We start from the raw sequence: 23,887 nt of genomic DNA on the forward strand, positions 1-23,887 counted from the left end.
CTGCTTCTCTGACCCTCTGTAGAAACAGTTTGTAAGTCCTTTGTACACTGTACACACAACACTGAACGGGACTTGGGCATAAAGCAGTCTGCTCTGTTTATCTTAGCTAATCATGTAAATGAATTTGCAGACTTTAAGAACATAACAAATGATGAGAAGAAAAAACTTAATGTTACCCTGACATGTTCATTAAAGGCTGTACAAGTTAGCTTATAAATACACATACAATCCAATGAGAAAATCAGTACAGAAGGCAGAATAAAGAAAATGAAGACCAACTTCGGGAAAGACAGGTATGAGAGAAATCATCCAGTGAGGCATCTTACATGATGATTAGGATGGGCTAGAAATCTAACTCAGAGTTTCCTGGACACCCAGGCAAAAATGGTAACTCTTGAAACACACGGTGCACCAAATGTTAAGAAACCGAGCTGGGATTTAAAATTCCCCCTGCAAGTACAGAGAGCATTTAAGCCCATGCACACTGCAGAAAACTGGCTGTTCTTGATAAAAAGCACCTTTAGCCCATTTTTCCTGCAAAAAGACAACTCATTTTTTGCTCTGATGGGCAAAAAATACCCTCAGGAGCCCAATTTTCACCAACTGCCATGTGGCACTGCCCGTTCCCATCTGGGCTGGCTGGCACAGACCATGGCGAACAGAGCAGAGGGCCCCAGGAGGGTCTCCCTATCCTGGTTTTATCAAAATGACCTACTTGGGATTAGAACAACATTGTAGGATATAACTGTGTTTTATGGGCCATAAATATGGCACAGATGTTCCTTATTTACATAGACTCGGCAGATTATTAGTGGGACATTACCATGCTAATACGGTGATTCCTGCCTTTGAAACTGGAAGGCAGGAAGCAGGAAGATGTAATTAAACAAGCATGGGAGACATGGAGGGGGAGGGGGAGCTGTAGAATAAACCAAAAGGAAAGACAGACTGCAATTGTTACTTGTTAATTTTATTCCACAACTGACACTTGGTGGCAAGAGTAAAACTTTTCACAGCATGTCATTTGATGGATTGAGAAGGAGATAAATTAAATACTAACAGAAGTAGCAAAGGGTCGCTGACCATGTGCTTCATATAGGTGTTACTGGCCTTAAATCTAAGTACCATCTATGAGGTGTGTTTTATAATTATGCCTGTTTTACAGAGGCAGAGACAGAATAAGCAACTTCCCAGGATCAAAAATGTTGCAGCAGCAAAGCCATTGTCTGACTCCAAAACCCTTGTTCTGTTATCAACAGCACAAAAGGCAAGAATGGGACAGCTTTCTGCAGAAGCAAAAGCTTTTCTGTGCTGCCCCACCCGGAGTCACTGAAGCACATGACTAGCAAGGCCCAAAACGATCTCAGTGATCCCTGGTAAATAGAACATCATCTCCCTGCAGACAGAGGACAGAAGGTCTCCATGGGCCTTGACTACAAAGTCAGCGAAGAGTCAAGTCTTCAAATGGGATCTGTGGCTGCTTATCACCCCCTCTCTTTCCTCCCACCACACCAGCTCAGTGGCCCCGCAGTGGCTCCAATCACCCCAAAGGGCTTGACTTTTCACAGTGACCAGCCAGGCATTGGCTCAGCCCAGCCAGCTCCCCCACCCCTCTATATCCTCCCACACTACTGCTCTACAGTCAAGCATCGCTTTCTGCCAGGAACCATCCCTGGCACCAGCCAAGTAAGCTGTCTCCCAGGCTGCCCTTTGCAGCAGTGTCCTCTGTCTACCTTCTCTGTTTGGGGACTGCCAACATGCCCATGCCAGTCTGTGTCCCAAACCAGAGAGTGAGCAACTTGAAGACAAGGATGGCCCTTTGTGTTTCCCCCACCACAACCTCCCTCTGCAGTTCCAATGGCCAAACCAGAGAGGGAACTCAGCCTCTCTGAGTGAGGGCAAGAAGGAAGACCTTATCTCTAACAGCAGCCAGGCTGCCCTGCCAGCCATGCCCACTAAGATTGGCCATGAAATAGCAGCCTCTTAGCTGCTCAGCAGCTTTTGAGTATCCACAACAAATATCTGTGATCAACACTCCAATGGACAGAGTGCTTGCTTTTTGACATTGCACTCAACAGTACAAATCACACTTGCCCTTGACGGCATCCAAGTTGGTTATGATCCGTGCAGTGCCACCATGAGGTCAAGAAGGGCAGTAGCTTGCGTGATGTGATGATCTGTGGCTTCTGCTCGTCTGGTGTCCAGGGGAAAGTCACTCCAGGCTGGCCAGCGCTGTGCACCTAACTCACGAGTGAGTCCTTGGCAGGGGCATGGGGGAAGATGAGAAATAAATATCCATGTCTCTGCTTCACTTTGAGAAAATGTGTTCCTAAAAATTAGTCACAAATGGAAATGTTGAAATTTGTAATACACAGATTCTGACAAGCTCTATGGCTATAGGAGAAAGTTTTTTAAAAAGATGAAATCTTCATTATAGTATGTGTTTCATTCATACCATGATTTTACTGTCACACACTGTACTCTCAATGACTCAGGATTGTATAAAATATTTTTAAAAATTAAATCACAACAAAGTAAATTTAATTTTCTGGTATCTTATCTTAAATTTCAGTTATCTCAATTTAGGGAACATCACATTTGCATAATGGAGAATATGAGCTTGTTACTGGGGGGAAGGATGTGCTGGCATAGATATAACAGAAGGCAGAGCTGGAAAATCAGCATGGATTTCTATTCTTTCATACAGTTGATCAACAAACATGTATAAAGCACCTTGACCATGCCTGGTTCTTTCTGAATAGTGAGACAGGACTGATTCTTCCAAAAATTTATGTTCAAATGGGAGATATAAACTAGTAAGTAAAAAAATACTTTGAAATAGCTGATGCAATTTACATGTCAACATATTCAAGCAAAAGTGGACAGAAAGTGAAGGAGTAAAATTTGAATGTTTAAAATGTAAAATTTAAAATGTTTTCAGGGGCTGAAAACATGGAGCATCTCGAGAAGAGACCGTAGCAGGTGCAAAGGCCCTGGGGTAGACACAGGCTTTGACTATCAGAGAAGGAAAGGAAGCCCAATGTAGCTAGAGCCAGAGTGAGTGAATCCTGCCTTTAAAGGCTGAATTGTAATGATGTTAGCCTTCAGGGCATTCAGTTTCCACTGCAATTATTCCACCCCACTCTTGTAGCATGAAAGTAATCATAAGCCATATGGGAATGAATATGGGCAGAGCTGTGCTGTAATTCAACTTTTCCTAAGGACATCAAAATGTGAATTTCATATAATCTTCATGTGTGACAAAGTACTCTTCTTCTGTTGATTTTTAAAGCCATTCTTAGGTCACAGTTCAAAGAAGAAACAGGCAACAGAGCAGACTTGACCCGTGGGATGAAGTGTGCAGGTCCCTAAGCAAGACTCAGTGGAGTAACGGTAAGAAACAGGATGAAAGACACAGCGAGGAACCAGATCTCACAGCAAGAAGCAGCAATTTGGGTTCGGAGCCTTATTTATTCTAAGTGCAAATGGAGTGATTTGAAAGAGAGGAGAAACACAGTCTGATTTATGATTTTAAAGAATTGCTCTGGCAGTTGTGTGGCGATTCTGATGGTGTCATCAACTTCCTTGAAAAATGTGTCAATAGGACTGAACACGGCGCTCTTGATTAAGGAGTCTGGAGCAAAACGTCTTCCCATCGAAAACTCTATGGATCTGTTGATTTCTCTCTGTATTTGAAACACTGAAGGTTTTTCTTCCTTTAGTGTTGATTCTCAATCCATAACTTTAAAGATTTCCTCATTTCCAGCAGTTCATATGTGTTCTTTCACTTTATTCCCTTTTCACAATAGAAGTCATCTGACCAGTGACAAATTGAAGCTAAACAGTCAACACTGTATGCACATCTCACAGGCTCCATCTCTGCCTCAGGCCTGTTACCTCAGGCACTGGCGCTTTCACATCTCCATTTTCCACTTATTTTGATAATAGTAGAGAAAACTGAGGAGGGAAAAAGCCCATCACGGCTGTTCAGACAAAAGTGGCACTAGAGAAAAAACTGGCTCCGTGGTTGGCAGACATCAGGGTATGATGGCTTCGACTGCTTTCGTAAAATCTGAATTCAGTACTGGGTAGGGAGGTTGGGGAGGTTGGGGAGGGCAGGAACAAATGCTGGGTTAATGCAGATTTTCCCCAATCCTAACTCAGAGGAGAGGGAAGGTTCTCTGGGACTTGGCACCTTCAGGCTTTGCTGAGTTTCTCTGACAGCCCTTTCTGAATCTTGACTTCTAGTATCGCTCAAGAGCCTCGCCTAACCTTCCATGTCTCATGGACAGTACCTGACACCATGACCTTCAATTTGGCCCAGTGGCCCAGCTCCACTGACCCTGAACTGCAGGGAGGGAGTGCCTCCATGTGAGTCAACTCAGTAAAGTTTACCATGTAGGGCCTCCCCTGGTGGCGCAGCGGTTAAGCGCTGGCTGGGCTGCACCAGTTTGATCCCCAGCCGGCAAGGGTCCCACATGGCATGCAGACCTCTCCTGCCATGCCCGCTGCTCCCCTCAGCAGTGAATTTCATCAGTCTGCCTGTTCTTTTCCCCACTCTGGCTCTGGTGAATCCTCTCACCCTCCCGGCTTCTGACTGTACCCAGTGCCTGTATAAATAAATAAATCTTAAAAAATAAATAAAGCTTACCCTGTAGATACCTTCTGACCTCTTACAAAACCATGGGCCTCAACCCTTGTGAACTTGGACAAGATTCAAGGTTGTTTCTAAATTTTGGTTCCCACCTCTGCCCACTTAAGGGTTTACAGTGAAAAGAGATGATGTAATTCAAGTGCTCTCAAAGAGTCCAGACAAGTCAATCAAGGTAAATAAGTAACCAGATTAAATCCAGTCAGAATTTTTCACCCCTCTATTTCAGTCTCAGTTAATTTCAACACCTCCAATACCCATGAAAGCAATGCTCTTTGTGTCTTGACTGAATGCAAAGGGGGGAGGGGGAGGCAGGCAGACATTGAGATGTGGGTCTATAGCAGACAGACTCTAAGATGCCCCAAAAGTCCTCATCTCCTGGTTCTCCTGCCCACATGTAATCCTCTCCCCCTTGAATGTGGACTAGACTAGTGACTGGCTTCTAACCAACAGATACTGTGATGGTGAAAGGATATAATTTGTGTGATTAGATGGTCATATCTACCATGCTCACAGGCCCTCTCCCTTGCTAGGGAGATAAAACAGACCACTATGTTGGAAAGGCACTAAGAGTGGCTTGAGGCAAACAGCCTCCTCTGTCCAGCAGCCTGCAAGAAAATCGGTGCTGCCAAAATGATGCAAGCTTGAAAGCAGATCCATCCCCACCAGAGCCTTCAAATGAGACCACAGCTCTGGCATCTGAACGGCAGTCTGGCGAGAGACAGTCACAGCTCAGCTGTGCCCAGAATCCTGTCCCACAAAGCTACGAGATAATAAATGTAGTTTTAAGTGGCTTATGCAGTCTAGTAAATGTTGTTTTAAGCGATTAACTTTATTAGGCAGTAAGAGTTAACTAACAACATAGGGTCCATTTCCACTTGAATTTCTCAAGTCATCCAAATCCAGAAGTCTTGTCAACTCTCTGCATACCTCCAATTGCATTATGCTAAGTTTTCACAAATTTAAAAGAACAGATTAGACATTGATTTTTTTTTCAAAGAACCATGCCATTATACCAATCTCGATCTCTTTCCTCCCACAAAGGGGAATCATTTGCCAAATCTTCCCCTTTGATGAGAGTGACAAAGAGGAAAATCAAACCATGGCACGCCACCTCTGGGTCTTGGAGAAAGGGATGATAGCACTCAGCCTGGCCTGCCTGTCAGCTGGAACGCAGTCAGGTGTTTCTGAGCCGGGACCTTCCCTAGATCATTTGGATAAGATGGACATCTGAGAAAGAAAGTGGTGGGGCCTTCGGTAGCACCGTCTCATTATTTAATATCACAATCTCTATTCCACAGTCGTTTTCCCCATGCTAGTATGAAATTCTCAAAGTAAATAAAAGTTATTTTTAACTATAAGCCTTAGGCTATAAACTTGCTCCCCTGAAGAGTCAGGTCAAACAAAATCAAAGGAACCAGAGGAAGGAGAGAAGCAGCAAACTCCCCCAAGGAAGCACATGCAGAAGAGCTCAGCCACGCTGCAGACCATGGGCCAGTCGCACGCAGCCCTGGCTGCTGCTCAACCCTCTGCCCGCTCCCCTATGCTCCTGCTTATGCATTTCCTCCTACCTGCTTGTCCCCTTCATTCGAGCTATGCCTAAGGTAATTTGCTTTTATGCTAACAGAGCATTCCAGAAAGCTGAGACTTGCTCTTTAATTCAATTTACTACTCCAGGTACTTGAATCCAGAGTTCGTGGTTGACGGCATCATGCTAAACACTGTGCACTGAAGAGCTGTATCTGCAAAGACTTTAAAAATGTTGCACAACACTGTTGGTGGGAGTGCAAACTGGTCCAACCACTATGGAGAGCTGTGTGGAGATTTCTGGACCTACTAAACATAGAGCTTCCATATGATCCAGCAATTCCACTCCTAGGTATTTACCCAAAGGACACAGAAACATCAATTCCAAAGAGCACCTGCACTCCTATGTTTATAGCAGCACTGTTTACAATAGCTAAGCTTTGGAAACAACCCAAATGCCCAAAAATAGATGACTGGATCAAGAAGATGTGGTACATATATACCATGGAATATTACTCAGCATTCAAAAAAGATAAACACATGCAATTTGCAGCAACATGGATGGCGCTGGAAGGGATCATGCTCAGCGAAATAAGCCAAAAAGAAAAAGAAAAATACCGGATGGTCTCACTCATAGCAGGAATCTAGAAAACTTAAATAAGGGACCAGGAAAATGAATATAAGAAAGTGAAAATCAAAATCAACAAAAAACTATGAACCAGAGACACTTTTTGGGGGGTGGGGGGCGGGAGGGGAAGGATTGGGGTCAGAATGGGGCGTTTGCAATTGTATGGGGGAATATAAAAATAAAATTTAATAAAAAAAAAAAAATTGTTAAACACCTAAAAAAAAAAAAAAAAAAAATGTTGCACAAACTTCCCTTTCCTCTACATGAGTGTGCACCCCAGTTTCAAAATCTAAAAACGGGACTCAGGCTTTGCCCCAATCTTCAATCCCTGTGTACCCTTTGGTAGGTTCTTCAGTGCATCTAACATTTAGCCTGCTGTCTACAGAAGGGTTGTGGCACTGATAAAGAGCAAGGATTCAAATGGAATGATATAAAGCATTATAAACAAAATCATCGAGAGCAAAGAAACTAATTTAACCTTTTCTTATAACTCAAGGTTATCCATAAAAAGATCAGTGATTGTATTTGAAAGCCATACCTATTTTTGTCTCCTGACATCACGTCATAACTGCCACTGCATCTTCAGCAATAAGGTGGGAGCCTTGGGGCCCTCTGAGGATAGTAGCCTCTCCTCCTACGTGCCTGGCAGCTCCAGCTACTCAGTTTATGGAATCCCAGTGCTGCTTCTTATAGTTTTCCGCCTCTTCTCTGGCAATCAGGCCACCACTCCTTTTATTTATCACGACAGCACACAGGCCTCCTGGAAGCAGCCTGTCTTCTTCCTTGGAAACCCTTTGCATTTGATTGGAAATCAAATACACACTTGTTAGAATTGTATGTAAAGTAAGAGCCACAGCCACTGGATGAGAGTCTGGGACTCTCCCCATGAGAAAGGACAAGAGCTTCACATGAGTTTAATGTCTGTTTGTAACTCAGAGATGCCAGCTTCTTCCCAGCACACTGGAAGCTCAGTCTTTAAATAGTTGGAGAGGGCCTCCCCGGTGGCGCAACGGTTGAGCGCTGGGTTGCGAAGCTGCCCGCAGCCTCTGCGATGCCGGTTCGATCCCCGGCTGCTCCCCGGCCACCAGAGGAGGGTCCCACATGGTGCGCAGACCTCTCCTGCCGCCCGCTGCTCCCCTCAGCAGTGTACTTCGGTCCTTCTGCCTGCTCTGCTCCCCGCTCTGGCTCTGGTGAATTCTCTCACCCTCCCGCGCTTCTGACTGTACCCAGTGCTTGTATAAATAAATAAAATAAAATAAAAATAAATCTTTAAAAAAATAAATAAATAAATAAATAGTTGGAGAATCTGGAGCAGAAAGGCACTTCCACGTGGCATCTAGGGCACATCTACCATTTACTGTTCCCATATAGACCTCACCTGCCCGCCCATCAACTTATGTAAACATGTATCTGCATGTCTAATATGCATCTGATATACAGCGGAAGTTACCACTTAACAATGAAATTAAGTGCCCTATTGAATTGAGACTTATCAAGATTCATACATGAATTACCGATTTGCAAAAAATTTTAGAAATTGCTACTGCTATTTTCACTCATCACGTATGTCATCTATATCAACCTCAAATGCTCACAACTTCTCTGCTGGGCTGATGGAATTATTTCCCCATCAATAGATGGGGAATCTAGGCTCAGAAAGGTAAAATAACTTGCCCAAGGACACAACCAGTAAGTGGCAAAGACCAGGATTGTGACTCAGGTCTTTTTGCACTTGATCTTAGCCAAAAGGCCGAGAAGCAATAAGGTCTTTTCGACTTCAATGCCTATACTCTTTCCAACAGGTTGAGTGACTCGTAATAAAACCTATTTCAAGACAAAATTATTCTCTTATGATGTAATCAATCTTTGCAATTCAGTAGATTCTTCTGAATTTTGTACAGCTTTGAAACTGAAACAAAACTGAAAGTGACCTCGGCTCCACTGAAATCTAGGTTTGGCCAGTTAGTTAATAGCTGTGTGACTTTGAATGTTACCTAACCTCCCTAAGATTGCGTTTCTTTATAATGATCCAATTTCACAGAGACTTTATGAAGATTAAATGGGATAATGTATGACATATTGCTTGTGCCGTGCAGAAGTTGCTTTAAGTATTCTTTCCTTAATTCATAAATTTGTTATTTTCCTTTAAAAATGAAATTACAGGTTGAGATTTCAGATTGACAGCATTAAGATAAACCAGTCATTATTGTATAAGACAGAATAGAGAATCATCAAATCAAGTCTAAAACCGCTGACAATGATCTGAGAAGTCATTTGATAGCCACTCCTCCAACAATCAGCACCCACTGTGTATAGGAATGATGGCAGGCCAGGGGGCCCCCGCAGTGAACAGAACAAAGTCCCAACCCTCATGGAGCTTAAATTCTAACAGAAAAGAGTTTGAAAGTAAGAACATATGAAAATCTTTTAAAGACTAAGAGAATCAAGCATTACAAATAGAGGAAGCAAAGCTCCCTCTCACTGGGTTGATGTGGAAACTGACCTCCATACGAGTGAACATGATTGGCCAAAGGCCCTACATGGTGATCACGGTGTGTCTTTGCTCTCTAGACCACTGGTTCTCGGATTGTCACATGCAATCAGCATCACATTGTCAGAACAGAGATTTCGACAACCCCTGAGTTTATGATTCGCTAGGTCTGGATGGATCCCAACAATATGCATTTTCAAGATGGTCACTAGGGATGCCGACCCAGGGACCTCACTGAAGAGTACAGTGATAGCAGGAGAGAGTGAGGCAGGAAGAAGGATAAGTACCCAACACCTCTCCTACTGCCATATGATCCATATGATCTCCTGCCAGGGATCCCCATGGGCTACACTCAATCACAAAGATGTGCAGCTCAAGCAGCCACCTGGAACTCAGAGCAGGACAAAGAACCCCAAAAGCAAGATTCTCACCTCCTGCCTTCTTCCAAACTAATGGTGTAAATCGCCTCCCACACTGTTCCTAATCTCTGGACCTCAACGGCCCTTGGGGGTTCTCTTAACCCCAAGCACACCCTTTGTTAAAGTCTCCTGAAATGGAATTGAATTCTGTCTCTTCTCAAAATCAAGAGACCCCAGGCCCCAAACCACTCCTCCAGGGGGGCCTTTTCAGAAACTGACAAATGTTACTCTATTTCTTCCTCCAGTAACATCAGCAAAATTCAGGTCATACATCAGATCTTCTTTTGCACTACACAGATAGGAACTGTGTAAGTAACTTGTGGGAACCTGCAGTGCACATGTCATGTGGTTGCTCAAAACTGAGCTTTGTGGCCTGAGATGAGCAAGAGAGTGACTGATGGGTCCTGGTTTGCCTCCAGGTTTATCACTGAAGGTCCCACAGCCTGGGGAACACCCTCATCCTAGACTCCCCAGAACCACTGGTGAGCCGTGCCAGGTTCTCCTGCACTCCACTGAGCTCCAGCCACAGCCACGCACCAAGCACAGCTAGCACTTTCTGAGCATCTTCCAAAAACCTGCACCCACACTAAACACTTTACATATATCAACTCGCTGATTTCTCTCAACCACCCTACAGGCAAGATACTCTTGTTAGCCTCACTTCACAGATAACATTGAGGCACAGAAGGTTCAAGTAACTCATTCAAGGTCACATGGTATATAAATAGCACAGCATTGACTGGAGCCCAACACCTGAGATCAAAGCCTGCACTGTTAGCCAGGACGTGGTTTCGCATGACAGAGTAGGTGGGTCCCATCTGCACCAGACATGTTTCCACAACAAAGATGCCCAAGAACTCCAAAAGGTTCTATTAGGGATCAGCCTTCAAAATGGTTGTCACTGAGCAGAAACATATTTACACACTCCCAAAGATCATGCATGCAGTGAAAAGCCTACTGGGGAGGTATTTGGTAGCTTTGGAAAGTCAGAGATAAAATGACACAGACCCTCCTCCCTCAGAATCAGAGATTCTTAAAGGAAATTCTGACCTTTGCCACTTGTTGCATCCTAACCTCCACAGACAGTTCAACCTAGGCTACTGCCTCTCATTTGCAAAACTGGACTACTAATCACCTCTCTCAAATCCACAGGGTGGCTACCCTGTGGGTTAAATGAAATCAGTGAACTATGTCCAGCCAAAAGTTGTTTTCCTAAAATGCTGTGCTTGCTGGAGACCCAACGGTCCAAAGACCACAGTCTAGGCTGACCCCCAGCCCATATGCATTCCGGGGAGGGGGGGAGGGTTAGGGAATCTTCATCTGCTGAGCCTCCAATGTGGAATCAGTAGGTAGCAGCCACATCGAAGGGCTCAACCTCTTTCCAAAACAAGTGAGGGTCTTCCCCAGTGAATGGTCTTCTGGGAAGACTAGGATACTTGAGACTTGCGAGGGGAGGAGATGTGTTTCTTTCTTAGGGCAACTGTCCCTCTCTCCCACACCTCTTCCTGCCATAGAAATCTGACATTCGACATCACATGGTGTTAAGAATCTGGCCTCTGCACCACAAGTGTGGCAGTGGCCCAGGCTTTGTATCGCCATGAAGTCAGGTCTCTTTTCACAGTCTTCGGATCATCATACCTGCTTCATGGGTCCTTATGGGAATTAAATGAAGCCTTAGAACTCCCCCAAAGGAATTCTCATTGAAAATTCTGAAAGAAGGCTTTTCACTCAGAAATTTCAAATAGGGCTAATTTTTCCCCTAAGTGTGAATTCAGCACAGCACCTAGCACAAAGTGAATCAGAAGCAGAGCAGAAAACAGGGGTAAAAACACAGATTCCAGCCTCAATTTGCTTGGGGGTAAGCCCTGGCACTACCACACACCAGCTGTGTGACCTTGGACTTGATACTTGGCCACTCTGGTCCAAATTTTGTATGGCAATTGAACCCTCACCATAGAACTGTTTTTGAAGACTCTAAGTGACAGCTAGTTAAACCTTTGAAATGTGTCTGACTCATGATAAGTATTTAAAGAATACACCAGGGCTCCTGTTCCCTCTTTGGTTGTCATTTCCTCTCCTGTGTTTATTCCCCTCGCATTCAGTTTGGATCCTTCTTACTCTGCAGACATACCTGACGCACCTGTGATTTTCATAACTTCTGAATCTGGTTCCCTATTATTATTCCTCTATCATCCATCACTTCACCAAATGACTTGTCATCGCCTTGTATTTTCTGCTTTCCAGTCTGATGTGAGCCAAATGTTCCTCTTCTGTGTAAACTCTTTGGGGTTTAGAAATCTTCATCCCAGGAGAATGAAAATTCCTTCTGTCATATTCTAATCTGCACTGTTCAGATGGAGTCACTGTTTGAAATGAACAATCCTGGAAACATTCTGCTGGTTTCATCTCTGAGACTTGAGGATTTCGCGGCATATTCCATGAGTGCAAACTACGGATTGACAAAACTGATCCATTGGGAAAGGATGGATTTTTAATGTGCTTACCCTCTACAAAACATGTCAAGTGATTTTATTTTCAGGAAATCAAAATTCTGAAGTCAGAGACCTAGGACTTCATTCCTTAAGAATCAAAGATGTCATTACCTGATCATGTCACAGATGGGAAGATGGTGTCCAGGATAACAACACCCCCAAACATCGAAAAGATCGTGAAACATGATTCCAATAAACTTGCTGGAACCTCAGGTAAGTCCAGAGCCACAGGGAGAATCTCCGCTCTTCCTCCATAGAGGCCCAGCGAGACAGAAGCGGGTGTAAGAAGGGAACAAACTCTGGTGCCTATTCAGGCCCATTCATCAAGGCCCCAATTTCCTTATACTCAGACACCTCTCTGTCTGTGGCACAGCTCTCTATTTCTCTCCTTCTAACCAGATGCAAAATCTTAGAATTCCCCCAAGTAATCTTCATTACAGACATTCAAAGAAGACATTCTATATAGAAAATAAGACCTAAATTTGTTTTTGAAAGAATGATTGAAGAAAACTGTACATATGTTCAAAATCCCTCTCATTTGCACTTCACTAACAAATCCTAAACTCCAAGGGTATCACTTTTTAAGGAAATAATTTAAATGCAAAAATATTACAAAGAGAAGTGTAATTAACACCTATGTTCTTCTCTATCAGGAATTATCAACTACTCTTAACAAATTTTCTTAAAGCATGTCCCCCTTTCACATGAAATAGGATATTACCAGAAAAAACCAAAATGTCCTTTATCTACCAACCCAAGCTGATGAAATGAACTCTATACCTTGTCCTTTTTCTACCATGTTCTTTCTCTACCATTCAGTTCCATTTCTGTCCGTACCTTGTCTAAGAGGCGAGGCCTCCCATTCTCCTTTTTATACCAAGATAAATATACACAGTTCGACTTTAAGTATATATGCTCTTGTTATAGGCACTAAAATGGTTCTCATTTCTTCCCACAGAAAAGGATGTGATCTTGCAGATGCTGCATTTGGTTCATGAACCACAGAGCTTAATGTTTGCAAATATTCCTGAATGGATACTCATGCTTTTAGTACAAGGCCTTATAAGAGCAGTGGCAAAGCAAAAATTGGGCTGCTTCTATGTTTGAGCAGGATTCTGCCAATATCGAAAATGTCACTAGTGACTGTTCACCCCACTAGGGCACCAAGGGGTCAGAAAAGGCCAGGCCAAGATCCACCACTTGTGCTTCTGCTTCGGTGGTTACCTCACCAGCATTACATCCTATTCCTCTGGATCAAAGTTTGGGTGCAAGCACACGATCTCTGCTAGATGAACTGTAACCCATCTGAAACTATGCCACTGGTGTCAGAAGTGGGACAGACATGAAGAGCTCATTGTCACAGTCAGACTTTAGTCAGAGATCTGAATGCCAATGTGGGGAACCATGAGCAAAACAACACAAGAATTTTACTGAGAACAGCTGCGTCAAGTGGACTGATCCTCTCTGCCCCTCTGCCTTTAACCAGTTGGACTTGACACAAAGTAAAAGATGGTTGAGCTGATGAGATGAACTCAAGGTATAATCACTAGAGTGTTCCACATGAGTCAAAATAGTGATTAGGACTAAAGATTTCAAAAGGGAATTGAACATACACCTCCCTCCAAAGAAAAAAAAAATAAATGCCTGAGGTTTGAACACAAAATACTATGGGTCACAAACGGATGCCCCCAAATTAGACATCTGGGATGCTGGCGATTGGGTTCCAGGTGGAATGGGGAGACAGCAACTTTCCAGGGGTAAATGACAGTTGCTGAAGTAAGAGAAAATGAGAATGAAGCTGAGAAAAGCTTCAATGCTTGCTAAGCCAACTCTCAAGTAAAAGCAATAACAATACGCTTTTGCAAATAGTGAATTTAGATGCATGCATCATGTTTTACATGTGGGAAGAGGTAAAGACAATACAATAAGAAAGTTCTGCTTCATCAGCCTTTACTAAAAAGTGCCAGCAAGGAGAGCGATCCCAAGTTAAACTAAGAAATTCTGTTTTTAAATATGTGTACATCTTTAACAGACAATGGTGACCTTGGAACTCCGAGATTTGTTCAGGTTAATTGCACTCTTCCATCAAAAATGATGTTCAAAGGGCCATGTCCCAGAAATAATTTTCTACTTGGAACACAAATCCTCTGAGCAGAAAATTTAAAAGGCTTAATTGGGATGGAAAATTTGCATTGATAAGTATACAAAAAAAAAAAAAGTTTTTTTGACTGTTTGAAGCAAGAGTACATTCAGTTAAGGTGTTTGCATGTTAGAGCTGAGCATCTCAGTAGTTGAAAAGTTTCCTCTTCTAGGAGCTTCCACAGTTCTTCTGCAAACCTAATTTGAATGGCCGCAAGGCAGAACAACTTAGAGACTTGGCCTTGCTTTATATAGAGAATTTTACTTAGAGAAAGATAACCAGCTGAACTGGAGCCAGCTGAGATACGGTGAAGGACTGATAATGACCCCCCCCACCTTCAAAAACAACTGATCATTTCTCCCACTCCATACCCAGTTTGAGACAAGTTAGAATCTTGGCTTAAAGTCTTGCTTTCTGAAGTTTCTGGGCCAAAAAACCTGCTCCTCCCACTCCAATACATGCATTTGCTATAACAAAAGGTGAAAAAATAATATGAAAGGTGAAGAGATAGTTAATGGAAAATATTTGGCAGAAGACTCACTGAATAAAAGGAAAAAATAGTTAAAGCTTCAGGAGCTTTGGCTCTGGAAACAGGAGAGGGACTAGACACGAATAGCTTGGAACACCCACAAAGGTGGGTGCCCCTGGGCAGGTTCACAGAACCACAAGCAGCCACCCTCAGTAGGTGCCCAAGAAAAATACAACCCTCCTCCCTCACACCAGGAGGGGCCCCTGGCACCCAACCTTGCACAGCCTGACTCAGCAAGACTGAGGGTGACAACTAGTGATGGGAAACTGCTCAACTAGCAGCGACCCCGAAGGTAGAGGCCAGACAGACACTCCTCCAGGGCAAGTGAGGGCAGGCTCATGGTATCTTGACTTCCCCCTTCTCCAGAGTAGAAGTGATGAGTCAAAAAGGGCCTGGGTAGAGACCAGCATAAACCTGTGACCCTCCTCCCTAACACAGATACTGCCAAGACAAGCACAATGTGATACCTGCAACCTTCCCCATGAAAACAAGTAAATTCCTGGTGAGTGTCCCCAGGGAGTACAATGTCCAGTCGGTCATGGATGCAGAAAAAAACCATCCTTTGCTGGAGAAGCTCGTGTGCCCCAACCACAGTTTCCTGCAGCTGCATTTCTTCTGTGATGACTGTACTATTGCCACCGCAACTGAAACTGAGCATGCAGGAGGGACAGGCTTTAATCCAGATAATAACTTACGCACTTATATTAAATATGTCCATAGCTATAACTTAAGTCTCTATTAGTTTTATGGGACAATTTTTAAAAAGCTCTAGAAATGGATCAAAAGGTCTAAAATAAGTAATGAATTTAAAATTGCGATATGGAAATGTAATCAAAAAAAGATTAAATTTTGGCTAAGTCATGTGATAGTCTTCCTCTGTTGATGTTGCTTATAAATTGGTTCTTGTGGAACATAGAAACCCATGTGAGGGTTTTATAGTCATGGAAACATTAGCGCACTTTCAACATTTAGGGTAACATTAGAAAAGTTTGCTGATGGATCTTCATATTAACTCATTTTCACTGTCTGACATTCCTGATTATCTTTTTAAAGAATTGGATTGCATCAATTCTGAGACAATAAATCTCCCTATTCAAATACCTTTACAGAATAAAAGCTTGACACTGGCGTCCACAATAATAAAAAGATTGAAAGATTTGAACACACTGTAGAAGTCACATCTGCATTCTTCTCCAAGATACAGGGTTTCCTAGATGGATATATTGCTGTGCTTCCTGCAGGAGGCAGCTCCAGAAATGATCCCCAATGCCTCTCTCCATTCGCTGGTATCCACATGCCCATGTGACTCCATCCCTCTTGGACTAGACAGAGTGACTCCTTCTGACAAATGGCAAAAGTGACAAGAGGTCACCTCCAAAATTAGCTTACAAAAGACAGACTTCTGTCCTCCTCAATGCATTCCCCTAGGAAGCCAGCTGCCATGCAGTGATAGAGGGGCACCAGCGGGCAGGGGCCCCTGAAGTAGAGCCCACAGCTCCTGAGGTCCTCAAGCCCACGCTGGTCAGCAACTCCATTCTCCCAACAACCACGAAGCAAGTTTGGGAGTTGATTCTTCCTCCTTCAAGGTAAGTTCACTGTGGCCCCAGCCAACACCTTGGTTGCACCTGAGAGAGATCCAAAACAAGAGAACCCCAGCGGGCCACCCGGGCATCCTGACCCGAAGAAATGGTGCAATAAAGCCAGCAAAGTTGGGGAGATCACTCATTCCATACAAAAAAAAATGACTAACTTAGCTCCCTAGTGAGAAAGCTGGTGCCCAAGAAACATTGGCAGGAGACAGTCAACTGACCCAGGCCCTTACGGACCAAGTGCAAGATGCTTAGGGGGAAAGAAAGGTGATACAGACTTATAAGTTATCCTCTAATAAGACAATGTGACCAAATCGTTTTTAATGACATTAATAAAGTTGCATGCTCAAATCAACTTTTAAAAAATTGAAGAGAAACGCCTGCTGTCTACATCAGCTTCCTCTCCCATCCCTATCATGGCCAGCAGACCCCGTGTGATTCTGTTCCCCTAACGCATTCAAATCAAACACCATGGTATGCATCATGGACTCTGATGCCTCCCTGCAAAGGGATCAGGGCTCTTTAAAAAAATAACTGACAACAGGTTTTGAACAGCAAGGCCTGAGGTGAGCTGAAGATCCTGTTGGCACAGAATAATGAGGATGCTCGCAAAGTGTCTGAGAGCGGAGGCTCTGAGATATCTGGTCTGAAGAGCTCCCACTACCCAATCTGTGATCATTTCAGCAGCCAAAAATAAGCCCTAATGATAGTTGATTAGAGCAAGTCCAGATCATCCAAGGCCACTCATTCATGATAATCAAACATTAAAAGCTCTAGAATGTTCTCCTTGTTGACATGAATCCATTCATTCATGCTTGGTTCCTAAGAGACAAATGCAGCACCATCCTTACGGGGCGAATATGTCGCCAGCCATGAGTCCCAGCAAGGCCAAGGAAGTGAGTTGTGATCCAGTTCTGGAACCACTGGAGCAAAAGGAGAGCACTGCAAAGTCAGGGAGCCTTGAGAGGAAACAGTCTCCAGGGTGCTAGGACACAAGAGACCCAGGTCCTGGAGGAGGACAAAGCCTCAGAATGCTACGAAAGTCTGAGGTTCACAGACCCCTTTATGATCAGCACATGGACTGGCAGGGCAAAGCTCTTGGGGTGCAGGTTTGGAGCTGTTTTCTCCCCTCTGTTTAAGCTGCTGAAAACTAAGGGGCCGAAATACCTGGCATCTGCTCCTGAGCTGAGAGCATTTTCTCTTCTGTTACATTTTTACCCTTGGCTTAAAGAGAAAAAGAGTGAATGAATGGGCTCTCCTCTGCCCCCACCAAGCCATGCCTTACCAAAACACTGCAGGTATGAGATAGTCACACCTGCAGCTTTCACAGACGAGGCCAAATTAGCACTCGGAAAGGCTGTTCGCTACTCAGCAATGAATGAAGCCCCCTAACTCAGATCCTTGTCAAAATGTTAAAGTCTTATACTTTGTGATTTTTGCCAAACTTAGGAGGGTAGAAGGAATGTTAGATCCCTGGTTTCACTTATGGACTAAAGAACCTAAAAAAGCGGAGGGGATAGGAACAAGCAAAATTAACACCCTGCAAATAGCCAATGCCACAAAGCATTTTGGAAAGTGTCAAGAGATAAGGGGTAATGATGCATTTACCGGCTTTAGAAGCCAGCTTAGCAACTTACAGAAGTTACCGCTGGCTCCTGCAGCAGGAGGTGACCATGAACCCACTTTACAGATGCAGAAACAAAGTGAGCAGTGAATTTATCAAGGTCACTTCACGAGTACACTGAGAACCCAGCACTTACACACACATCCAGATACACCATGGCCCATATTCAAATAAAAATTTTAACTGTTGTATTCAATATCATTTCACCCACTGCAAGTGCATGATAGTATAATTTGTAATAAGTTCTTAGTTACACAACCACCATCACCTTCCAGTTCTCAAATCTTTTTATCACTCTAACATTTTCTCTTGTGCCCACTCACTATAAATTCCTGCTCCCACACCCAGCCCCAAGCAACCACTGATCAGTTTTCAATCTCTACAGATGTTCCTCTTCTGGATAGTTCGCATAATATATAATCTTGGCATCTGGCTTCCTTTGCTTAGCAAAATGTTTTTGGAGATGCGTCCATGTGGCAGCATATATCATAGTTCATTGCTTTTTATTGCAGGTAGCCCCCCACTGCATGGACTCACCAGCTGATGGACATCTGGGTCGTTTCCAGGTTGGGGTTACTATGAATAACGCTGCTGTGAACATTCACACGTGTGTCTTAGTGTGGACATATGTTTTCATTTCTGCTGGGAAGTTTCCTAGAAGTGAGATGACTGGCTCCTAGGGCACATGTATGTTTAACTTTTTCCAGAAACTGCCAAGCTGCTTACCAAGAAGACATTGCCATTTTTCCTCCCTACAGCATCGAACAAAAATTTTGAGCTGAATAGTGTAGAAATTGGAAAGACCCATGTAGGGCCTGATTCCGGTGTGAAAAAAAATTGTCTGTAACAATGTGGATCCCCTGCCCTCCGCCCCCACCCAAGTGTGAGGGTGGACCTGGCAGGGTCTCCAAGCAGCCCTGGCTGTATAAAAACCTAGGAGGAGGTGACTGAAAGATTGCTGATATTTCAGGATAAAACAGGCCTATCGGCTACTGTTCCCCACTGACTCTGTACGCTTTCACCGCTCTGCCTTCTTGACACATTAATTCCCATTGCTCACAGCTGACTTCCGGTGGGAGGTCCCTCAGGATCCTGGTCCTCTTTTGTACCTGCAACTCTCATCAATAGCTAATCAATAGATGTCATCATCATGCTCATTTCCTCTCTTCCATGTAATAAAAGCAAATGCCACAGCCCATGACCCCCAACTGGCCACCCTGGTCCATCTGTCCCCTTACTCACATCCCTAAAAAATTCCTTGGCATTTTTCCTCCCCAAACCAATTTGCATCCATTTTCTAGGATTTCAGGAAATGCTCTAGCTGTTTCTTACTGTCTACATGGTGCTGCCTCCTGGCCCCAATTCTGTAATGTGCTTGCAAATGCTAGTCCATTGTCGGCCACGGTTTGTTTTCATTAATCTCATAGCTTCCTTGTTTATTGGAATGCCATGGCCCTCTATGTGTTTACATATTATTTGCTTGTTTACCAACTTGCACACAGCATCTTCCCCTCACTGCCCCACAGGAGCCTGGACTTGATTTCTAGGTTAGGTGAGCAATGCTCACAGAGCAGGATCTGAGTCCTGGGGCAAGGAAGACAGTACCGGGCAGGGAGGTAGGAAGGAAGGGAGAGAAGGTGCATCTAAACACTAGCCTGTGGTCGGGCAACCACCAGCTTTCTCTTTAGACAGTTCTCGTGCGGAAGGTAAAATGGGCTCAACCTGAACATTCTCTTCCTAACACTGAACAGTCAAAAGCTTTGGTGTCACCTGTTATCGATTTTCATTTTAAACCTCTTTTGAAAAGCAAATGCAGGGAATCAACCTCCCAAAAGGAAAAAGAGAAAAAAACAATAATAACCAAAAAAATGTTTAACCCAGCCATCCAATTGTCAATTCATAGCTTAACATAAGGCCCATGTTCCCCTGGGCCAATATGGAGGCAAGGAACAGACGGCCCTCCTTTAGGAGAAGGCACTGCACCCACTCTGCGTGTCATCTCACTTCGTCTTCATAAAATCCAGCCAGGCAGCTGCAAGTATCCTCAGTTTGCAGATGAGAAGCTGGAGACCTGAGGAGGCAAATGACTTGCCCAAGATGGTACAGCAGGATTCAAAGGGTGTACTTTGGACTCCAGAACTCCTAGGCTTTCCCCTACAACAGGCTGCCTTCAGACGACAACACTCTCAGGCCCCATCAGGGCTGCCAGGAGACTCTACCATCTCTTCATCATCATCAATATTTATCAAGGGCCCACCGCCTACATGGCATTGCTCTTGTTTCCACAGCAACACGCTGTCAGAGTCACGGGAGCATCCCGTGCTTAGAAGAACGAAGCTGTAATGTCCTGTGATCATGGCTCTGAAAGGTGACAGTTATGCTACTACAGCGGACGGCGTCTCAGCTGGCAGCCTGGAGGCTGCAGGAGCTGTGCTGGGGATGAGCCTGAAGCAATGAAGTCGAGGGGAAAGGTAGTGGATTGTAAGCAAGAAGGTCTGCTTTCCCTATGAACGTGTCTGTGACTGTGTTGCTGAAACAGAATCCAAGCCAGGTTTGCACATTAATTGTTCCTTTATTAGAGAACAAATCAAGCAATCCAGGACAGAGAGTAAAATTTGTTACTGTACCGCTAATAGTTCCCCAGAGGTCCTGGCAATGATTATCAGTAAAATGGCTACATCACTAACAATTGGGATTTCAAAACAGTCCCCTCGAAGATCCATTTTTGCTCTCAGGGTAGGATGCTGAAAGCCAGAAGGACCTGGAGGAAGGGTCCCCCAAACCACTAATTTAACTATTTCTCTCTCGTCCCCTCCCCTCCCCAATTGTTTTGTCACACTCTTAACAGGCTGATTTTAAATGAGTTTTTATTATCTTTCCTGAGAAAAATCATTCTGGCTGATAAAACACATCCCAGAGTAAGGAAGAAGGAAATTGCCTTTTGATAACAAGCTTTCACCATTGACTTGTGGGCACAGTGACCCCCATGTTCCAGCAAAAATATCACCCCAACTGTATCTTGGATATCAGCTTAACCAGTTGAGTTGAAATTGTTTTCAAGAATGAGGATTTTCAGATTAAAAGGAGATGGAGAACATACCACTAAGTTTTAAAATGTATCAGTTCCGCAAACTTGCCAAAAGTTTTAAATAAGATACTTTAAAGGAAATCAAGCTACTGTCATAATTACACTAGATCTGGAATCCAACAATGTCTGCCTCCAGAAATTAAATAAGATCAGCCCTTTCAAAAAGTCAACATTTGCAGCCTTCCTGCATCTACAAATGGAGATATGCACAAGGAAACCTGGAAAAGTTCACCTCATTTAAATAAATGGTCCAGTAACCATGAAACCAAAAAGAACAGGGTAGATACAGTACACAGAAAATGCCCTTTTTTTTTTTACAACGGAGCGAGGCTTACAATGCACCAAATCTCCAAAACAAGTGAATCCCCTCGTTTTAAGGCGTCCTTGGAACAAATGCAGTCACTTGCCAAGTACAAGCTGCAGCAGATTTGCAGAAGCGTTTGGCTCAGGTAGAACCAAAAGAATTTCTTCCCAGACTGTACTCCAGGACTGCTTCTCCTTCCCAAGTGTTCCGAAGAGCAAACAAAGAAAAGGTGCTTGCTCCTCACACTTCTCTAAATGTTTTAACAAAAGGCTGCTGAATAAACACATTACTCATTTTAAAATTGAAAAGAAGTTCTAGTCCTGAGATGAAAGCAACCAGATTTGCATTTTAACAGTTGTGGGCGGGCGCCACCTGGCGGGAGCATCCGGAACCGGCGGGCTGTCATCACAGCATCCCAAGCCCGTGCGGTTTCCTAAAAGGGTTCGAGAGCCCTGGTGTCATCTTTTCAGAATGTCTTTGCCGGAGGAACGTGAGTACTATTAATGTGCACAGGGCGGCCAGAGGAGTGAACACTAAACAAGAATGCACGCCAACAGAACCACGCCCGGGGCCGCAGGACTGTCCCAAGCATCCTACCCTCCTCATTCTGCACAACCAGCGCGCACCCTCCAGAAAGTGCACCCTCTTTCGAATGGCCCAGCGGCCGATCTCTTCTCTCCAGCCGTCTAATCCAACCTTCCAGCGCCACACCCCTCAAGAGTGTCCTAGTGCCTAACTTGCCAGCCGCGCAAACAAGCTGCCCCTTTCACAGGATCCTATATTCGGGTCCCACGTCAGTGCGGAGCAAGGGAGAGCCCAGTGCATCTCCAAGAGAATGTCCCTCCGGAGTTCTCAACCGCAGAAGCAGCTTGATTAAGGAGGTGACACTCCCGCACCCCAGGTTTACGGGTCTCCCTCCCTCTCTCTCTCTCTCTCTCTCTCTCTCAATATCTGGGCACTCCTGTTACTCAGCAATTCAAACGAGCTTCTTCCTCACTCCACTTGCTCAGCTCAGTGTGTCCCTGTGATCCGCTCAGCGTGGTTGCACCAAAGCAGCTGCTGCTAAGAAACTTCAAGGTGATGTTGAACTTGGGCGCCTACCTGCACGCGCCTCCCGCCCCTCTGTCCTGCCCCCACCGCCTGGTCTTTCGGGGCCTGCGGTGGGGGTGGGCGACGCGTAAAAACCAGCTCGTGGCGGCCTCCCGAGCAGGCCCACGTCCCACGAGGGGCCTAGCAGGGCCGCGCGTCCCCACCCGGGGGAACTGCCTCCGCTCACCTCCTGGCCGGGGTCAACCCCGCAGAGGAGTCCCCCAAACTTTTCAGCAGCAGACACTCTCCGGGACAAAGTCACTCCACTAAAAGGGCCTTACCAGGGGTGCCTATTTTACTCCGGATGAGGCCACGGGGTGGGGAGTAGGTATTGCTGCGTTGTCGGCAACACAGACACCCCCGGTGCCCTCGGCGGCTCGCCCAGGGCGCAGCGTGGGGCCGCCGCGCGTTCAGCGCGAGTCTGGGGCTCCCCGCACCCCCCGGGTGCAGAGACTCGCCGCCCCCCGGGCGGCCCCGGGCCTGCGGCGCCCGGTGCTCCCCACGAAAAGCGCGCGCTCCCCACGAAGCGGCCGGGGAGCGATCGCCCCACCCCGGCGTCGCCGCCGCTCCTCGTCTCGCCGCCCCAAACACTCAAGTGACAGATTCCGACAAGTGGGAGGCAGCGAGTGGAGACGCTCGCAGCCGCCGCGGAAAGTTACTCCAGCCCGGGGCCGGCAGCAAAGTGAAGTGGCCAACTTCGCCAAACGCGGGCTGCGGGCGGGCGCCGGGGCCGGGCGCGCGGGCCGGGGCGCGCGGGGACGCGGCTCCCCAAGCCTGAGGCCGGACCCGCGCTCCGGCCGCCGGGCCCCGCGCCCCCGCCGGGCCGCGCAACTTTCTGTCCGCGGGCCCCGCGGCGGGCGCGGGGCGCCCCGGGAGGGAGCGGGGGGCCGGCGGGCGCACTCACCTGCGGCGCTCTGCGCGCGGGCGCCGGGCAGCGGCGGCAGCTGCAGCCGCAGGAGCAGGCAGAGGGCGAGCGCGGCGAGGCTCTCCATCCGGGCGGCGGCGGGCGGCTCAGCCCCTTCCCGCGGGGCCCGGGGCCGGGACTCGGGCGGGCGCGGGGCGGCCCCGCATCGCCGGCGCGGCCGCAGGCTGTGCGCGCCGCTGGGCGCCCGGGCTGGCTCGGCTGGGCTCCCGGAGCCGGCGCCGCTGCGCTCGGAGCCGAGGCGCGGCGCGAACTGAGGCGGGAGGCTGGGCGGGGGCGGGACGCGGGGGGCGGGGGGCGGGGGGTGTCCCCCGAGTCCTAACGCCGCCGCCGCCGTCGCCCGCGCCCGCCCGGGCGCTCCGCCTCGGCCGCGCACACACCCCCGCACGCACGC

The 23,887-nt window shown here is 46.0% G+C and overlaps 1 protein-coding gene across 2 annotated transcripts in view; it reads right to left on the reverse strand.

Annotated features, from left to right (window-relative positions):
- PTPRT (protein tyrosine phosphatase receptor type T) overlaps nucleotides 1-23,563 on the reverse strand; it is a 917,718-nt gene extending 894,155 nt beyond the window's left edge. For both annotated transcript variants that reach the window (XM_054697687.1, XM_054697683.1), the window contains exon 1: nucleotides 23,476-23,563. In XM_054697687.1, the coding sequence (XP_054553662.1) occupies nucleotides 23,476-23,563 (88 nt within the window). The remainder of the gene's footprint in view (nucleotides 1-23,475) is intronic.
- Nucleotides 23,564-23,887: the final 324 nt, after the last annotated feature.

This window comes from Talpa occidentalis, unplaced genomic scaffold (genome assembly GCF_014898055.3).
Source record: "Talpa occidentalis isolate TD23 unplaced genomic scaffold, MPIMG_talOcc4v2.1 talOcc4.10, whole genome shotgun sequence".
Lineage (NCBI taxonomy): Eukaryota > Metazoa > Chordata > Mammalia > Eulipotyphla > Talpidae > Talpa > Talpa occidentalis.